The following is a 16,504-nucleotide window of genomic DNA, read 5'->3' on the forward strand; positions in this document are numbered from 1 at the left end:
TGGTGTGAATTATAGTGTGTTTAACAGTTTTCATGAGTGCTGAATATTCATTAAAGACTTGTTGATTGAATCTAAGAATGCTGTTGCAAGTGAGTGGTTCTGTTTCCTTTAAAATATTAAATTGGGTGATTTCTCAGTAGTATATTAGTATCATTCCTAGTGATAACACTAATAAGACTGTTAAGTTTATTTTATCAACCACAGTTGATGATGCACAGATATTCCTAAAGTTAGGATTCAAGTTGTGACTGAATTTGTTGGGTTTTTATTCCTATTAGGTTTCCTTCATACACAGTAGCATATGGGAAGCAGTCTTATTTTTGTTCTTCTGAATTTCTCTCTAGACTGCTAATATCTTAGTAGTGACAGTTGAGGAGAGATTTTCATGATGCCCAGTTGTTACTTGATTAGTTTTCTAGATGATTCTGTGGACTCAGTGATCTAATTATGTAGTTGGAATGTTAATAAAGACGTAAATTACTGTGGATTTTTTACTTGTCACCATGCTGACTGCAGATTTGGGTTAATCCTTGGGTGCTTACAGTCTGTAATTTACACTATGTAAGTAGAAAGAAGAAGTGAAATAAACTTTTGAATGAAAAGTGGCATCGCAAAGTGTTTTTAGATCTTTAAATAAAGGCCACATTGTATTAAAAGTATTCCTTAGAAAATGTTGCGATTTGAGTAAAACAGTACAATTAATTTGAATATACTTTTTTTTTTTTTAAAGATTTATTTATTATGCATACAGTATTCTGCCTGTGTACCAGAAGAGAGCACCAGATCTCATTACAGATGGTTGTGAGCCACCATGTGGTTGTTGGGAATTGAACTCAGGACCTCAGGACCTCTGGAAGAGCAACCAGTGCTCTTAACCTCTGAGCCATCTCTCCAGCCTGAATATACTTTTTTAGAAAAAAATCTCTTTTGCTTTTATCTCTGAACTAAAAAAAATATTTTTATTACTTTTATTTATGCATACATGTGGAGGTGGAGTGTTATGTGAATGGGAATGCAGGTGCCCATGCAGACCAGATATGTCATTCTGGAGCTAGAGTTACAGAGTCAGTGAGCCAACTGATGTGAGTGTGGAAACTGAATTCTTGGGTCATCTGATAGAACAGCACATGCTCTTAACCTCTGAGCCATTACTCTGTTCATTTTTAAGCCTCTTATCAAAGTCTGACATACATAGAAAAAGTACCTAAACCACAGATGAAACAGAGTGAAGATTGTCATAGAGTGTAGATGAATTTCTAAATGGTCTTATTAAATAAATAAACAAAAACAAAAACAAAAACAAAAAACACGGAGCCAAATGTAGGGGTGAAAGCCTTAGATCAGGGAAATAGGGAAAGCCACTAGCTAACCTTACCTCAGCAACTTCCTGTTTACCCACACCTATATGCCTTGCTGTTCTGCCATCTGATTTGCTCTCTCCACCCAGCTACTTCACTTCCTCTTCCTGCTCAGCTCTGTTACTTTCTGTCTGTACAGACCTCCAGAACTTCATGGTTAACTAGTGTTAGAATTAAGTCGTGTGCTACCACACCTGGTTCTGTTTCCAGTGTGGCCTTGAACACACAGAGATCCTGCCTGCTAAGTGATAGGTTTAAGGGCGTGTGCTACCACTGCCTGATTTCTTTGTTTACTTACAATGGCTGGCCTTTTTCCTCTGATCTCCAGGCAAGCTTTATTTATTAAAGCGCAAATAAAATATCAACACATTTCAGCACAAATAAAATATCACCACAATAGAGTGTTGTGGAAAGGCAGCACACAGTTGGAGAAACAACAGTCTTAACAACTCAAAAATATTTTTGTCCCCTGCTAGTAACTCTGTCACTGGAGGGTTAATCACTATCCTGTTTTCTAGCACCAAAGATGAGTTCTACACTTCATCTTTTTTATTCTTTTGTCCACATTTGAAGTTCCTCCATATTGTTGTCAATAACGGTAGTTCATTTATTCTCTTTGTTGTATTTAAGAATGGATCAGTATCCCCATGTACCTCTCTGGTGATGGACTTTTCTATGCTTGAGCTATTGGTAGGCTGTTCTGTTATGAAGATTCTTGTGCATGTCTCCAAGAGTCTGTGTGTGTTTCTTGGCTCTAGAGCTGGAGGGTTCTAAAGGCAGTCTTCATTGGAGCAAGGAAAATCAGGAACAGAGTTTTAATTTAAGTAATCAATTAAATTTCTTTGTGCAGATTGAAAATAAGACATAACACACACGCACACACACAAAGTTCATTGAAGGCATTCATATATTCATAGTTGCTAATCACAACTAAAGTTTAGCTTAATGACATTATCTTCTATAACTTTCTTATTTATTATTTGTGTTGCTTTCTCTTCTGTGCATATTTATTTCTTATTTCTGGAAGTGCCCATCCCCTATATATATTTTAAAATAAATCCAACTTGAAGGTCAGAGAAAATTCCATAGAATAATGCTTAGGCTGAGCATGATGATACATGCTTTTAATCCCAGGATTTAGGAGATAGAGGGAAGCATGTCTCTGTGAGTTCAAGGCCAGTCTGGTCTACATAGTGATTTCTAGGCCATCTAGGCTGCATAATAAGACCCTGCATTAAATACATAATTCTTAACTTCTTTGATTTTCTATAACTTTCTTGTCTTATTTAATTTTATGCTTGTTTTTAAACTTATAAGTAGTTTTGTTTCCGCTTTCCTATTTATCATGACAAGCCTTTGTAGTTTGCATAGGTGGGTATTTAAATACATGGTGAATATTAATTGTGGTTATAACTTTTAATTAATCAAGGAAAGCATTTGAATTTATACTTTAAAAGTGATAGAAACAGTAAATATTAATTGTGTAATAACCACCTAAGAAACACAACTGATGCTTATTATTGGAATTTAGCTTCAGGAGTAGAAGATGGAGGATTAAGCTGGCTAAGAAGGTCTTATCAAAGAATGAAGGAACAAGCTCAAAAAGAAAACAGAAATTTTGAGGATATTGTAGTGGAAAAATATGGGGTAAGTATTGTTTCATAGTTATTTGAAAAACTAAATGTCTTTATTTTGAATAATGCAACATTTTGAGTTAAATTAATATTAGATTTATCTTCATTCTTTTAAGTAATTTCCTGCTTCTCCTTATGTAAGAATATTGCTTAAAAATGTTTTTATAGCCAGGCGGTAGTGGTGCACGCCTTTAATCCCAGCACTCGGGAGGCAGAGGCAGGTGGATCTCTGTGAGTTTGAGGCCAGCCCAGGCTACAGAGTGAGTTCCAGAAAAGGCACCAAAACTATACAGAGAAACCCTGTCTCGAAAAACAAACAAACAAACAAACCAAAAAAAAAAGTTTTTACATTTGTAAATTTATTTATGTGCCTATACTCAGGAAGTACTAATGCCACAGGGCCCATGTGGAAGTCAAGGGCACAGCTTAAGGGAGTCTGTTCTCTCCTTCCATTATGTTGTTGTCTTCTACATGTGAGTCCCAGGTATTGAACTCAAGTCATCAGACTTGGTAGCAAGTACCTTTAGCTACTGAGCCATCTTGCCAGCCCATCCTACATCTTTTTAAGATTAACATAATGAACGTAAAACCCAAGTCTGTAAAACTTAAAATGTGTGTATGTTTAATATAAAAGTAGAATTTTTTCTCATTGGAAGAAAATTTAAATAATACAGGGGAGTCTCTGTAGTACACCTTTAGAGATAAGCATTCTGGTCGACTCTAAAGCTGCTGACATTCTGGTCGACTCTAAAGCTTCATATTTTGTAGCATTTTGGCAGTGTGACTATGCTTCATCATATATTTTTAAGCCATTTTAATGTCTTTTGTTTTCAGGTAATATGTTAACTGCATTCCCTGTCCAGTTTTTGCAAAGATTTTTATTTTGAGTAGAATTAGATACCTTAATTTGTAAGTCTTTCTCTTTCTGTCTCCATCCCAAAGGACCTTCTGTTCAAGAAAAACAGTTGTGTTGAATCCTCTATTTATTTTTTCATGCTTTTCTCTCATCATCCTTTTATCTGGAAATACCAAAACGTAGTTATGAGGGTCTCTAGAATCAAATGTCCATGTGTATTTTTTTTTTTTTTTTTTTTGGTCTTAAAACATGCATCTCTTTACTATTGTTTCTCAAACTGTAGAAAACGTATTGGTCTATTTGATTTTTTTTTTTTTTTAGATTTATTTATATTTATTATGTACACAGAAGAGGGCGCCAGATCTCATTACAGATGGTTGTGAGCCACCATGTGGGTGCTGGGAATTGAACTCAGGACCTCTGGAAGAGCAGTCAGTGCTCTTAACCTCTGAGCCATCTCTCCAGCCCCCAGTCTATTTGATTTTTAAGAATTTATTTCATTCAATGTACCTGAACATTTTTCCTTCATTTATTAGTCTTATTTTTAAGCACTTTTTTTCACAAGGATATCTAGTTTTAGCAGCATAGTAACCTCTTCAATCTTAACAGTATGAATTAATTATAACTTTTTAAAAGTTGTGTCTATGGTGTCTGTGTGAAACTCTGTTGTATGGGACATTTGTTCTTAGTTCCCTTTTTGAAATTTTTAATTTGATTCGATTTTTTTTTATTTACTTATGCTTTTTAAAGTATTACTGTTGTGGTGATTTTTGTGTTTCTGCCTACTTTGGTGGGGGTATTTTTACTGTACTATTTAACAGTGCATCATGACACAGTGTCATGTGGGAGACAAAACACTGAAACTTTCTTAATTGTAGATATATTATTCTCTCTTACAGTCAATGGAAATATTTCAGTCAAAATTAAAAGAAGCTGAAAAAATTGCATGCAAAAGAGAAGACTGTGGACGGGAACGGTGGAGGAAGCCTGCATATTCAGATAGAGCACAGTGTAGTCAAGCAAGTGGCACTTCAGACTTAGTGAAATATAAGAAGCATTCAGAGGACAGACACTTTGCAAAAGAGGTTGCAAACAGTAGCAACAGCAGCAGGAGCGACTATAAGTTTAGTGGTCCTGACTTAGGGAAGAGATCTGGGTCTTTAGAAAAACGTACAAGAGAATCTGCCCTAAAACAAAGGCAAGAATCTTCTGGAAATTTGAGACCTAAATTCTTAAGACCCTCTGATGAGGATGAACTATCATTTCATAGCAAGAGGAGAAATTTTGAACCATCTACTTCATCTACGTTAGTGGCTCCGGCTTCTTTACATTGTGATTTTCAAAAACTCACAGAGAACAGTGAAGAAAATTTGACTTCCTGGATCCTGTCTGGTGGGAGAGAAGGAAACCAAAAACATTCAGATCAAAAGCCACTGGAAACCTGGAGCTGGAGTGCTGATCAGCACTCTCCAGGAGACAGGAGAGAACAGTTGCAGGCTGAGAACTTGAGGGGTGACCTACCAAGAAGAGGACATCTGCAGGACACAAAGTCAACATTTGCTGGGTATTTTATGTGTATATGTATTTTTTCAGTTAAGTTCTTGAGTGGGATCAGAAAACTTGATTTTGTCATAGGGGTGGCCCTCTTGAAAGTAGGAAAAAAATGTGTCCAAAATGTAAGGACTAATTTCTACTTAAGCGATCATTTAAACAGATTAAAGATCTGGGGAGATTATTCAAATTGCTGGAGTAGCAGTGTTGTGTATCCAGTGCTCCAGCAGAAAGATGGGAGGTGGAAACAGGAGAAACCCCTAGAAGCCAGATAGTCTTTGGAAACCGAAGCAGAAAGTTTGTTATAATGACTGGATAACCATGGCAGGGATTAGAAAAAGTCAATATGTACAGTAATAAAAATGAGAGACCCTGTTTCAAACAACCTGGAAGGCAGCACCAACACTAAAGGTGGCCCTCTGACCTCCACATTCTTGCTATGTGCCACTGAAGGGAAATTAATATTGACTGAATAACCATGACAGGGATTAGAAGTCAAACTACCTGGGCTTTATTCCAGGTGCCTTGTCATTTCTAGTCCCCAATTGCCAATGGGTCATGGCATTAATTATTGATATCATTAATATTGGCTTAGCATTTGTGCACAATGTATTGATCTTGTTTCCTGTGAATGTAGATGAGCCATGTGTGCAAAGCTTCCATATGTTGTTACTATTCTTTCTGGTTGTTCCAGGTTTCCTGGATGTTTTGTGTTATGACTTTTTTGGCTTTGGTGTTTTCTTTGACTGATGAATCAGTTTCCACTATTGTAACCTCAGTGCCAGAGATTCTCTCTTCCATCTTTTATTCTGTTGATTATGCTTCCATCTGTAGTTCCTGTTCATTTACTCAGGTTTTCTATTTACAGCATTCCCTCGGTGTCTTCTTCATTGTTTCTATTTCAATTTTCAGGTCTTGAACTATTTCCTTCACATGTTTAGTTGCTTTTTCGTGTTTTTTGTTTGTTTGTTTGTTTGTTTGTTTTGGCTTTAAGGAATTTGTTGATTTGTTCCAATTTTTTGTTTGTCTTTTCTTCAATTTCCTTAAGGGAGTTTTCATTTCTTTTTTAAAAGTCTGTCATCTTCATAAAGTTATTTTTAAGGTCGCTTTCTTCTGTTTCTTCTATGTTGTGATGTTCAGGTCTTGCTGTTGTAGAACCACTAGATTCTGGTGATGCCGTATTGCTCTTTATGTTGTTGTATTTTTACACTGGCATCTACTCATCTCTTTTTCCAAGAGGTACCTGTGTCTGAGCAAGCTGCTCTTGGTCCAATCTGTGCTTGCTGTGTCTGTGTCTCAGGGGGCCAATCTGGGTCCAATCTTAGCTCTTGGTCTAATTAGAGCTGATGGATTCTGTGTCTCGGGGCTGCTTTTGGTCCAATCCAGGCTGTCTGGTTCTGTGTCTCAGGGAGCCATTCTTGGTTCATTGAGAGCTCTTGGTCCAATGAGAGCTGGTTGGATTCTGTGTCTCAGGAAGCCACTGGGTTGCAGGGGGGTTGGGTGAGTTTGGAGTAGGGCGTGGGTCTTGTAGATTGCAGGGTCCTTTGGGGTGTTTTGGTGGGGGAGCCTGCCCGCAGAGTTCTCCCTGCTGGCCAGCAAATGGGGCAGCCTATTTCATTGCTTTTTAATATGTGATTCCCTAGAACATGGTGTCTCTCTCAGCCTGTATAAGGGCGAACAAAGAGTTTGGTAGCTTCAATAATATTAATAATGGTCCAATAATTTAGTAGTCATGCACATGAAAATATTGATGCATCCTCTCAATTTGTTAGAACTCTGTTACTGGTTCTAACTTGTTTTTGCCCTTCAATTTTGGTAAAACTCTGAAACAAACTTACTCCAAAAATTGATTTATCACACAAAAATGAACCTTGGATACTAAAAGATTAGGAACAGACTAATTATTTCACTGACTCAAATTTGGGAAACAATGTCTGGATTTGTGTTGTATGGAATAGATTAACAATAAGGAATGTTATATTTGCATGGGAGGTGTCTCTTGATGCTTGTTAGGTAACTTTTATGCATTCTGCCATTCATCTTAGATTCACTGGATGGTTTTACTTCCTAGATAAGGTAGCATGAAAATAATTGCATCATAGGATGTCTTTGAGAATTTGCATAGGAAAGGCAGTTAAGTAGGTACCTATACCAATATGGTACCATAACACTTACAAGAATAAGTATAGATACTAACAGTTGCAATCGATACACACAATATTAGGGCTGTAGGGTCCAGGGAAGGTGTAAAGTCCTTCTGAAAGTAAGCTTATTAGTTGGTGAGAAAAGGCAACTGCAGCTGAGGAGAAAACTGAAGTTAGGAGATAGCATGATATAACTTAGTGTTTACACAAAGCATTTTCCAGAGAATTCTACAGTAGCTCTCAAGAGAAGGCTCTATCTTTCTAGTCTTTGTATCTCTGAACCTTAAGAGTACTTAGCATATAGTATCCTTTTAGTAATTAGGTGAATATACTTAAGTGAAAGGGCTATGGGAAGAGGTCTTAAAACCACTGCACCTTGCAAGTAGCTTCAAAAGTCATATTTCAGTTGGACTGCATTTTATAATAAGTAAGAAGTTAATATTGCAAGGGTTCTTTAAGGACTGATTTTACATTTCAAAACATTCTGTAAGTATGAAGGTTAGATTGGAAAATGAAATAGATTAAAGGTAAATGTGCTGGTCAGGATGCTGTGCTGAGAGACAAGAAGTCTTATCCTAGAGAAGTGGGTGTAGAAGAAAGGTAGCATTTGATTTAGAATTTGGGATTCATAATATATATATATAATTTATAACTTGATGAAGTTATTTCTTTGGTTCCTTAGAAGGATTTATAAACTTGTCTATGCATTGCTCTAGATGTTTCTCTTAACCTTTTTTGAAGAGATTTTATCATTAAACTTTAAGCACAAGGAATGTAGGACTGGTTGGAAAATTCTGGGATTTAGTAATTAGCTATCAGTGACAAAGGCATGTGTAATTATGAAGCACTGGGGTAGGTACTTTGCTTGGAATATTGCATTCCTGCAACTGCTGTAATTTTATACATTTCTGCATTTTATTCTGGCAGTGTGAGCCTTGATATTAATCACTTTCTTTTTAATTAAGATCTATACTTTTTTATTGTATGTATGTGTCTGTGTTCCTGAAGAGTTTATGTATGTGCACCTGACTGTATGTATGTGCACCATGTATGTACAGGTGCCTGTAGAAGTCAGAAGAGGGTGTCAGATGCCCTGGATTTGGAGTTACAGGCCTTTGTGAGCCACCATATGGGTTCTGGGAACTGAATTTAGTTATTGTGCAAGGAACAAAGAGCTCAGTGACATTAACTACTGAGCCATCTCTCCCCGCCCTCCTTTTTTCTAGTCTGGCTAATGGCAGTGTAGATTTGGACCCATGTCAGTATGACTGGGAAATCACTTTTCTCAAAACACTTAGGACTTTCATTCTTTTCAAGAAAGGAAGAAGCAAGTTACATTATAAAGATGTGACTGCTAGTGCATGAATTGTTTATAGTAGAAAGTCAGGATTGATTGGTTGTTTTCAGTTGTTCCTTTTATTTATTGAAATGAGCATGAGCCTATTCTACATTGACATTTGAGATATAGTTATCTCTTTCCTTAGAGGAAGGGTACTGAAAACAATAGTAGGTCCAGCCTTTATTGTTTTCTCCCAGGGTCCGTGGAAGAGTCTAACAACCAGCTGAGGATTCTAATCTGAGGGATATCAAATGAATCTAAGCACACTGAATTCTTTAGTTCATTCACTTTATTCTTCTAAATTCAATTCTATCTACACAGTTTCTTTTCTGTTCTCACACTGAGCTCCTCTCTGTCCCTTTTTCTGCTCCCTCATCATTCTCTCTAGTTCTTACCATCTCCATCCTCATCTTTGTTCTTCTAAATCAATTCCCCCCAATTGTTGTGGGGGAACCAGTATATATACACAAGCAGTAATTCCTTGGCAAAGCAATGCTAGGCTTGAAGTTTTCAGGGTTGCAGTGAGAGGTGATAAGGATCCACACATAAAGCAATAATTGTCAGCTTCCAATTACAATGCAAAAAGGGGGAGTGACTAAAGGGGAGTTTTCTTGTAGGGTTAACTAAAGGCTAACTAAGGGGAATGCTAAAAAGTAATTTATGTGATCAAACTATCATCTAGAAGTGGCTAGGTAGAATGTTAGTGGTCAGTAAGTCACTAGAAAAGCAAAATTGTCTTTAGCGGCACACACACAACCCCTCTCCCCACCCCCCACCCCCAGGAGTAAGTGCTGAGGAGAAAATCTAGGAATAGCACCTGGCTGAGGAGGAATTGAAGCGAAGCTTGGCACCTATCACCTGCCTGGCCTTGTCAGAAATCTTCTTGGGAAATGACTATCTTAACTCAGTAACTAGAAAGTGACTAAAATATCATCCCAGGAACGTGAACAGTAAATCTCTTAAGTTAGGATCTTATATAAATAACCCAGGGTTGAGGATTTAATTGCTAGTGGTTATTTTCTCTGTCAATGGGTGAGATGAGCTAATGTTTATCTGCATTTGTCCTTGGATAAAAAGGTATCTTAGCTGAAATACTTTTGTCTGACCCTGGCCAGATTTATGTTAATGAAAAATAAACACAGCTGGGGACAGTTATCCAATTACCCCAAATGTATAGGGAAAATTGTGCCCAAGAATGAGATGCAATCATGAGATTACATGTATACATAACAGTACCAACCCACAAATAAGTAAGCAGTTATGATATTCTCCTAATCATGTGAATACCGTGCCCCACTGTTTGTTTTAATTGCCTTTTAAAATATAGACTCAAAAGAACATACAGGGAAGGAAAAATTCCTTCCTAATGATTGATTGCTTTACTTCTAATGTTTATACTTATTAATTTAAGCTCTAGAATTTTACTCTTTGTGTTCACCTAGTATAAAACAAAATGGTTTCTATAGTAAAAGATAATGTAATGTCTTTAAAAACAAAACTCAAATGGTGTCTGTTAAAATGTCTTTTTTATGACAGAGAAATTTGATATTTTTTTTTATCTTTTTTTTTTTTTGGTTTTTCGACACAGGGTTTCTCTGTGTAGCTTTGCGCCTTTTCCTGGAACTCACTTGGTAGCCCAGGCTGGCCTCCAACTCACAGAGATCCGCCTGGCTCTGCCTCCCGAGTGCTGGGATTAAAGGCGTGCGCCACCACCACCGCCCGGCGATATTTTTTATTTTTTTAATTCCATACATGGTTATTAGCTTATGCTGTCTCTGTCTCCAACTCTGTCTCTCTGTCTCTCTCTCAGAGGTTGTTTGTGTTTTGTTATTCTTTACTCAGAAGCTATGTAAACAAAATAATAGCTTAATTTCAATGAAGTATGATAAAACCTTGGAATCCAGGAAACTAGTATGTGAAAGATACGGGCTTTTTTTATTAGCATGTATCCATTGTGCAAAAAAGATAGGTTTCACTGTGACATTTTCGTAAATCTGGATCTGCCCATGTTCACTAGATAGATCCTTTCTACTTGGGATTCTGATGGTTCTGAAGATATGCTTTGCCTTACCTTTTCTTGGTTGCTTCCCTTGAGGAATATTTAAAAGCATTGTGGGGTGTAATTGATGTGTGATAAACTGTTGTACACAACTTATAAATTTTGGAATATGTGTATCTTGTGAAATATAGCTTCTGCAAGTTTCCTGGTGTGTTCATGATAGTATAGCATCTTTGTGTTGTATAGTAATTTGTCTCATATTAACATAGATACTTCAACTTTCCTTTGACTATTATTGACACAGTGTATCTTTCCTCCTTTTACGTCTAACACATTTATATCTTTATATTTACAGAACTTTTTTTGTTAATTAAAAAAATCCATAGGTAACATCTGATTTTTAATACAAGTATTTAGATAATGTTAATGGTATATAGGCTGAGTATCCCTTATCTCAAATGTTTGGAACCTTTTTTAGTGTTTTGGATTTTTATTTATTTTACTTTGAAGTATTTACACCTGCATACGTACCATAAAATACCTTGGGAAATCTGTGTCTGTACATGAAATATATTTTGTACCAGAAGTACCTGATACATAGGTTTGTGTATTGGTGAAATTATTAAGGCCACTCCACGTAGTTAAAAGGAGATTTATTTAATGGCGTAACTTACAAATTAAGGAATAGGTAGGTCGCGGAGTCTGGGGAAGGTGTATCACAGTCCAGTGGTGTTCTCTGGAGCTCTGCTCGGTCCACCTCTCCAGTCCAGGGTCCCGCAACAGAGAGAGCGCCCGCCGATCCAGATCTTGGGTCCCCTGGCACCTCCCTTGGCCCCGCGTTGTAGGCGTGACAGTTGCCGAAGTCTCAATGGGGGTTGGAACTTCCAGATCAAAGCTGGAATGGCTACCCACTACATCTCCCCCTTTTTGTCTAAATAAGAAAGTTCTAACCTAATACAAGACTATATACAAAGGAATGGTTATCAAATATTGTCCAGGAATAATGAGGGATAATGACCTAGATAAGATGGAAGTACAACCAATGCAAACAATATCAAGCAAGAAACACATACTAAAGTCCAGAGAAGTATAGAGCATAGGTAAATGGCATGTTACAAAGATCATTCCAAAAGGTGTCCTATCCTAAAGAACCTGAATCTAATACTTAATATGTTCTATCTACTAAGTTGTAACTATAACTGCTAGTCTTCAATCCCATCAAAGACCTGAGAAGGAATATAATGGTACCTGAGAAATGGTAGATGGATGCAAGCAACTTTCGGGAATCTTGCGAGAGTAGACGGAGACAGCTGGCAGCCTGGACAGTCACCTAATGTTTCTCAGCATTGTTGGTGCATTCAAATTGGCTACAGGCCTAAAGTATCTGACAGACCATTTTCAGAAGCAGGAATTCTGAAAGACCATCTTACCCTGTCTTGGCAGAGTACAGTGGTCGCTTTCCTTGTGTCCCACTTGTCCAGAAAGGATAGCATTGCATTAGTACTGTCAGCCGTCGAGGCAAGGGCAGTTCTTTGCCCAGTAGGCCATTTTGTGCCAAGAAGACAAACTTCCAAATGGAAATGTCTTAGAAGCCCAACATTCTCTCGGGATCAAATTGGTGCAGCCAGGAGCAATTATGTCTCACATCAACAGAATTCTAAGTTATTTAAATGCCATATTCTCTAGGTCTATGAAGTGTTTGAAGATTACCTGTCCATCTGACCTATGTATCTGTAAATCTGGATAACCTAACTAACGTAACTATAGAGATGACAAGCATAGGTGACTATAAATCTATAAGTCTTATCTACCGAAATAACCTAAGGACTAAGGCTTCACGTAAACAAGGTAAACAGTCTATAAGCAAGTATATGGTAAAGAACGATGACTTCAAAAAGCCCAGCTAGCTCAGTCGGTAGAGCATGGGACTCTTAATCCCAGGGTCGTGGGTTCGTGCCCCACATTGGGCGCCAGATATTGGTGAAATTATTAAGGCCACTCCACGTAGTTAAAAGGAGATTTATTTAATGGCGTAACTTACAAATTAAGGAATAGGTAGGTCGCGGAGTCTGGGGAAGGTGTATCACAGTCCAGCGGTGTTCTCTGGAGCTCTGCTCGGTCCACCTCTCCAGTCCAGGGTCCCGCAACAGAGAAAGCGCCCGCCGATCCAGATCTCGGGTCCCCCGGCGCCTCCCTTGGCCCCGCGTTGTAGGCGTGACAGTTGCCGAAGTCTCAATGGGGGTTGGAACTTCCAGATCAAAGCTGGAATGGCTACCCACTACATCTGTGTGTGTGTGTGTGTGTGTGTATGTGTGTATCTTGAAAGTAATTTTATATACTTTCAATAAACATGTCTTTTGAGTATGATTATGTTATGAGATCAAGTATGATATTAATGCTAAAAATCTTCAGATCTTTTTCAAGTCATTTTCAAATTTCATATGCTTTGGTGGGTGGGATGCTGGATTACATTAAAAAAATCTTCTATTTTTCTTTTTTTTTTCTGTTGTCCCATTTATCTGCACACTTCAACTTCCTTGAACTACTTCTTCATTTTCAATAAAGTTGGGGAATTTGAGCCTTTATTGTTTATTTCCTGTCCCTTCTTTGAAAGACTCCCCATATGATAGAGAACTTGAGGTTACCCTCCCTGCAGCTTTCTGATGCTCTTTTTAATTTTTGTTTCATTTCATTTTGTTTAGTGCACTGATCCTTTAGTAATGTGATTTTTTTAAAATCTTATTCAATGTGGTGTTTTTAATCTCTGAGTTGTGGTTCAATTTACATCTTTTTTTGTTGTTGTGTCTTTCGGGATAAGGTCTTAGACACAGGCTAAGCTGGCCTTGAACACTCTATCATCTTACCTTATCCTTCTGACTTTAGGTGTGCACCACCAAGCCTGGCTAAAGTAACTTTTCATTAGCTTTATTATTTCTTTTTGAACAGATGGGATGCATTTATCCTAATAACTGAATATGCTCATTTATTTCTTATTTCTGTGTCAGTTCTGGATGGTTTTTTTATTGATAGAATTTTCTTCTAAATATGAGTTATACTTTTCTACTTACATATCTGATAATATTTGAATACTAGATATAATGATATTTACTTGTTGAATGCTACATTTCTCCTAATTTTTATTGGCATGTATTTATCATATGAATTGATCAGTTTCATAAGAACATTTTCATTCAAATGTATCATGTATTTAAGTATTCTTGCATTTTGTTTTGGAATGTAATTAATGGGAACCCATTTGGTACTTTTGACTCTTAATTTTAACAGTTTTTTTTTTTTTTAAATCTTGGTTCCAAGTAGCATTTTAGTGTATATAACACATTATTTCCTAAGCATTCTACCCAGTGTTTTCTCACTTATGCAACTTTGCTAGTGGAACCAGACATTATTACCAATATTCCTCATAACATTTCTTTAACCATGTGGGAGAATTGTTTCCCTGACTACAGGTATTTCTTCGCTGAATACTCCAGGGCAGCCCTGAGAGAATTCTCTCATAGTATAGCTTTCTCTTGGCAGTCTGTACCATGAACTAGGACTACTTTGGACTTGTGAAACTGTTACTATTCTTTGCTCAGGACTCCTTCAGGCTCTTGTTCTGTAGTCTTGACTCCTAAGACTTTTAAGGTAGTTAAGATAGGGTTATCTGACATTGGCTGAAATTTTCTCTTATGTGAGGCTTCTCTGACTTTGGCACATGATCTCAATTTTAAATTATTTTTGTTTCTACTTAATTATGGACCAACTTTACAAAAGAACACATGAATGTAGCTAAATATCATCCCAAGATTGTAGTTCTAAGATGACCAATAATTCATCATATTGAATACAAAATTTCTTAAGATATAGAAAATTGTGATCTGACATTAGTACTTTTGTTTGTTTCCTTTTTGAAATGAGTATATTTTGTTTCTGAGACAAGGTCTCTCAATGTAGCCCAGACTGGCCTAAAATTCATCATGCTCAAGCTGGCTTTTAACTCATGACAGCTTCCAACTTTGGTCCACTGAGTGTTGGGATTACAGGTGTGCACCAGTACATTGGCTAAGCATTTAAAAAAATGAAGATGTTAATTTGTATATTATTTATCTTAAAGTTAACAGTACTCTCTTCAGTTATTATTGTAACTGTAATAGGCCATCCCTATCTTTGTAACAGAATCTTGAAATATAATTAACCCTAGAATGCTAAACTTAATTCTTATGTGTTAGAATTGTGATCTCCTATTGGTGCTGAATGCTTTTCTGAGGTCAGTTAAGATAATGCATTATTTTTATTTATGACATATGCTCTTCTCCTGTCCTATTTCACCAGCAGTTCAGAGGCAGAGTCCACTTGTATCTTGAATATTGATGAAAAGAACAAGTTGGGTGCCAAGATTATCAAGGCAGAGATGATGGGGAATATGGTAAGACCCCTGTGTGTTGTTCACTTGGAAAAGAATGAAATGTTTAACCTTCACAGATACTTTTAGAAGCTTCAGCCATTTAGATGTGGTATCCTTTAAAAATACTTACTGCTTATTAATTCCTTAAAGAAATTCTTGAGAATTTCTAGAGACAGTACTCTTGTGGTTTCTCTACTGGAGAAATATATATTATCTCTCCTTTATTAGATTTCTGAAATTTATGAAAAAATTTTTATTTTTAACCACTTTTCTATTTTATTCTTGCATTTCTAACACCTGGGACATAATTGGATGAGTTAAAGATGTCTTTGTTTCATTTCCATTTTAACTTAATAAGAATGCTTATTAATACCTTTTGTAAAGATTTGATTTTCTTTAATTTTGTGTGTGTGTGTTTGTGTGTTTGTGTTCATGTATACTAGGATGCCCACTGAGGCCAGAAAAATGTGTTGGCTTCTCTGGAGCGATGGAGTTAGAGGTGGTTGTGTGCTGGGTATTGAAGTCTGGTCTTTTATAAGAATAGCAAACACTCTTAACCACTGAGCTATCTGCAGCCCAATAGTGTTTATTACTTTCTTAAAATGAAACTTAAGAACCTAAAACCTTGTGACAAGTGCGATGGCTCAGTAGGTAAAAGAGTTTGTCACAAAGACCAATGACCTGAGTTTGATCTATGCAACCCATATAGTAGAACCTATTACTGCAAGTTGTTCTCTGACCTCCACACATATGTTGTGGTGCATCTCAATAATAAATTTAAACTGTTTTAAAAAGACACTAAAAAATGTTTATGAGGTAAGACCAATTTGCTTAAAATTAAATAGAAATAGGGATAATTATTATATATATATATATATATATATATATATATATATATATATATATATACACCATTATACTAATTTGTGTTAATATTGATATGGCAGATAGCAAAGACATAAATCCTTCTGTGTGCCAGTATAGTAAATTAATTAGCTGAACTATGCATGGGCTTGTTTTAAATTTAAGTGTTGTTTAAATATTCTGTTGTGGTGTACTATCAGTGCTCTAGAGTACAAGAGGCAGCTAAGGAAGACCATTTTGTTCTTATCGTATTATAGACTGTGTATATGCCCTCCTTTTCTTTGAACATAGTTTTGCTAATCAGTGAAATATATCTCAACCTAGAAATCAATAAGAGAGATAAATTAACTAATA

The 16,504-nt window shown here is 36.6% G+C and overlaps 1 protein-coding gene across 2 annotated transcripts in view; it reads left to right on the forward strand.

Annotated features, from left to right (window-relative positions):
- The window catches only part of Cwf19l2 (CWF19 like cell cycle control factor 2), a 96,930-nt gene that overhangs the window by 17,036 nt on the left and 63,390 nt on the right, over positions 1–16,504 (forward strand). The window contains exons 8-10 of one of the 2 annotated variants that reach the window (XM_052751364.1): positions 2,890–3,005; positions 4,748–5,412; positions 15,214–15,307. In XM_052751364.1, the coding sequence (XP_052607324.1) occupies positions 2,890–3,005; positions 4,748–5,412; positions 15,214–15,307 (875 nt within the window). The remainder of the gene's footprint in view (positions 1–2,889; positions 3,006–4,747; positions 5,413–15,213; positions 15,308–16,504) is intronic. The other variant, XM_052751369.1, reaches the window with a different exon arrangement.

This window comes from Peromyscus californicus, unplaced genomic scaffold (assembly GCF_007827085.1).
Source record: "Peromyscus californicus insignis strain IS unplaced genomic scaffold, ASM782708v3 Scaffold_11__1_contigs__length_118956290, whole genome shotgun sequence".
Classification (NCBI taxonomy): domain Eukaryota; kingdom Metazoa; phylum Chordata; class Mammalia; order Rodentia; family Cricetidae; genus Peromyscus; species Peromyscus californicus.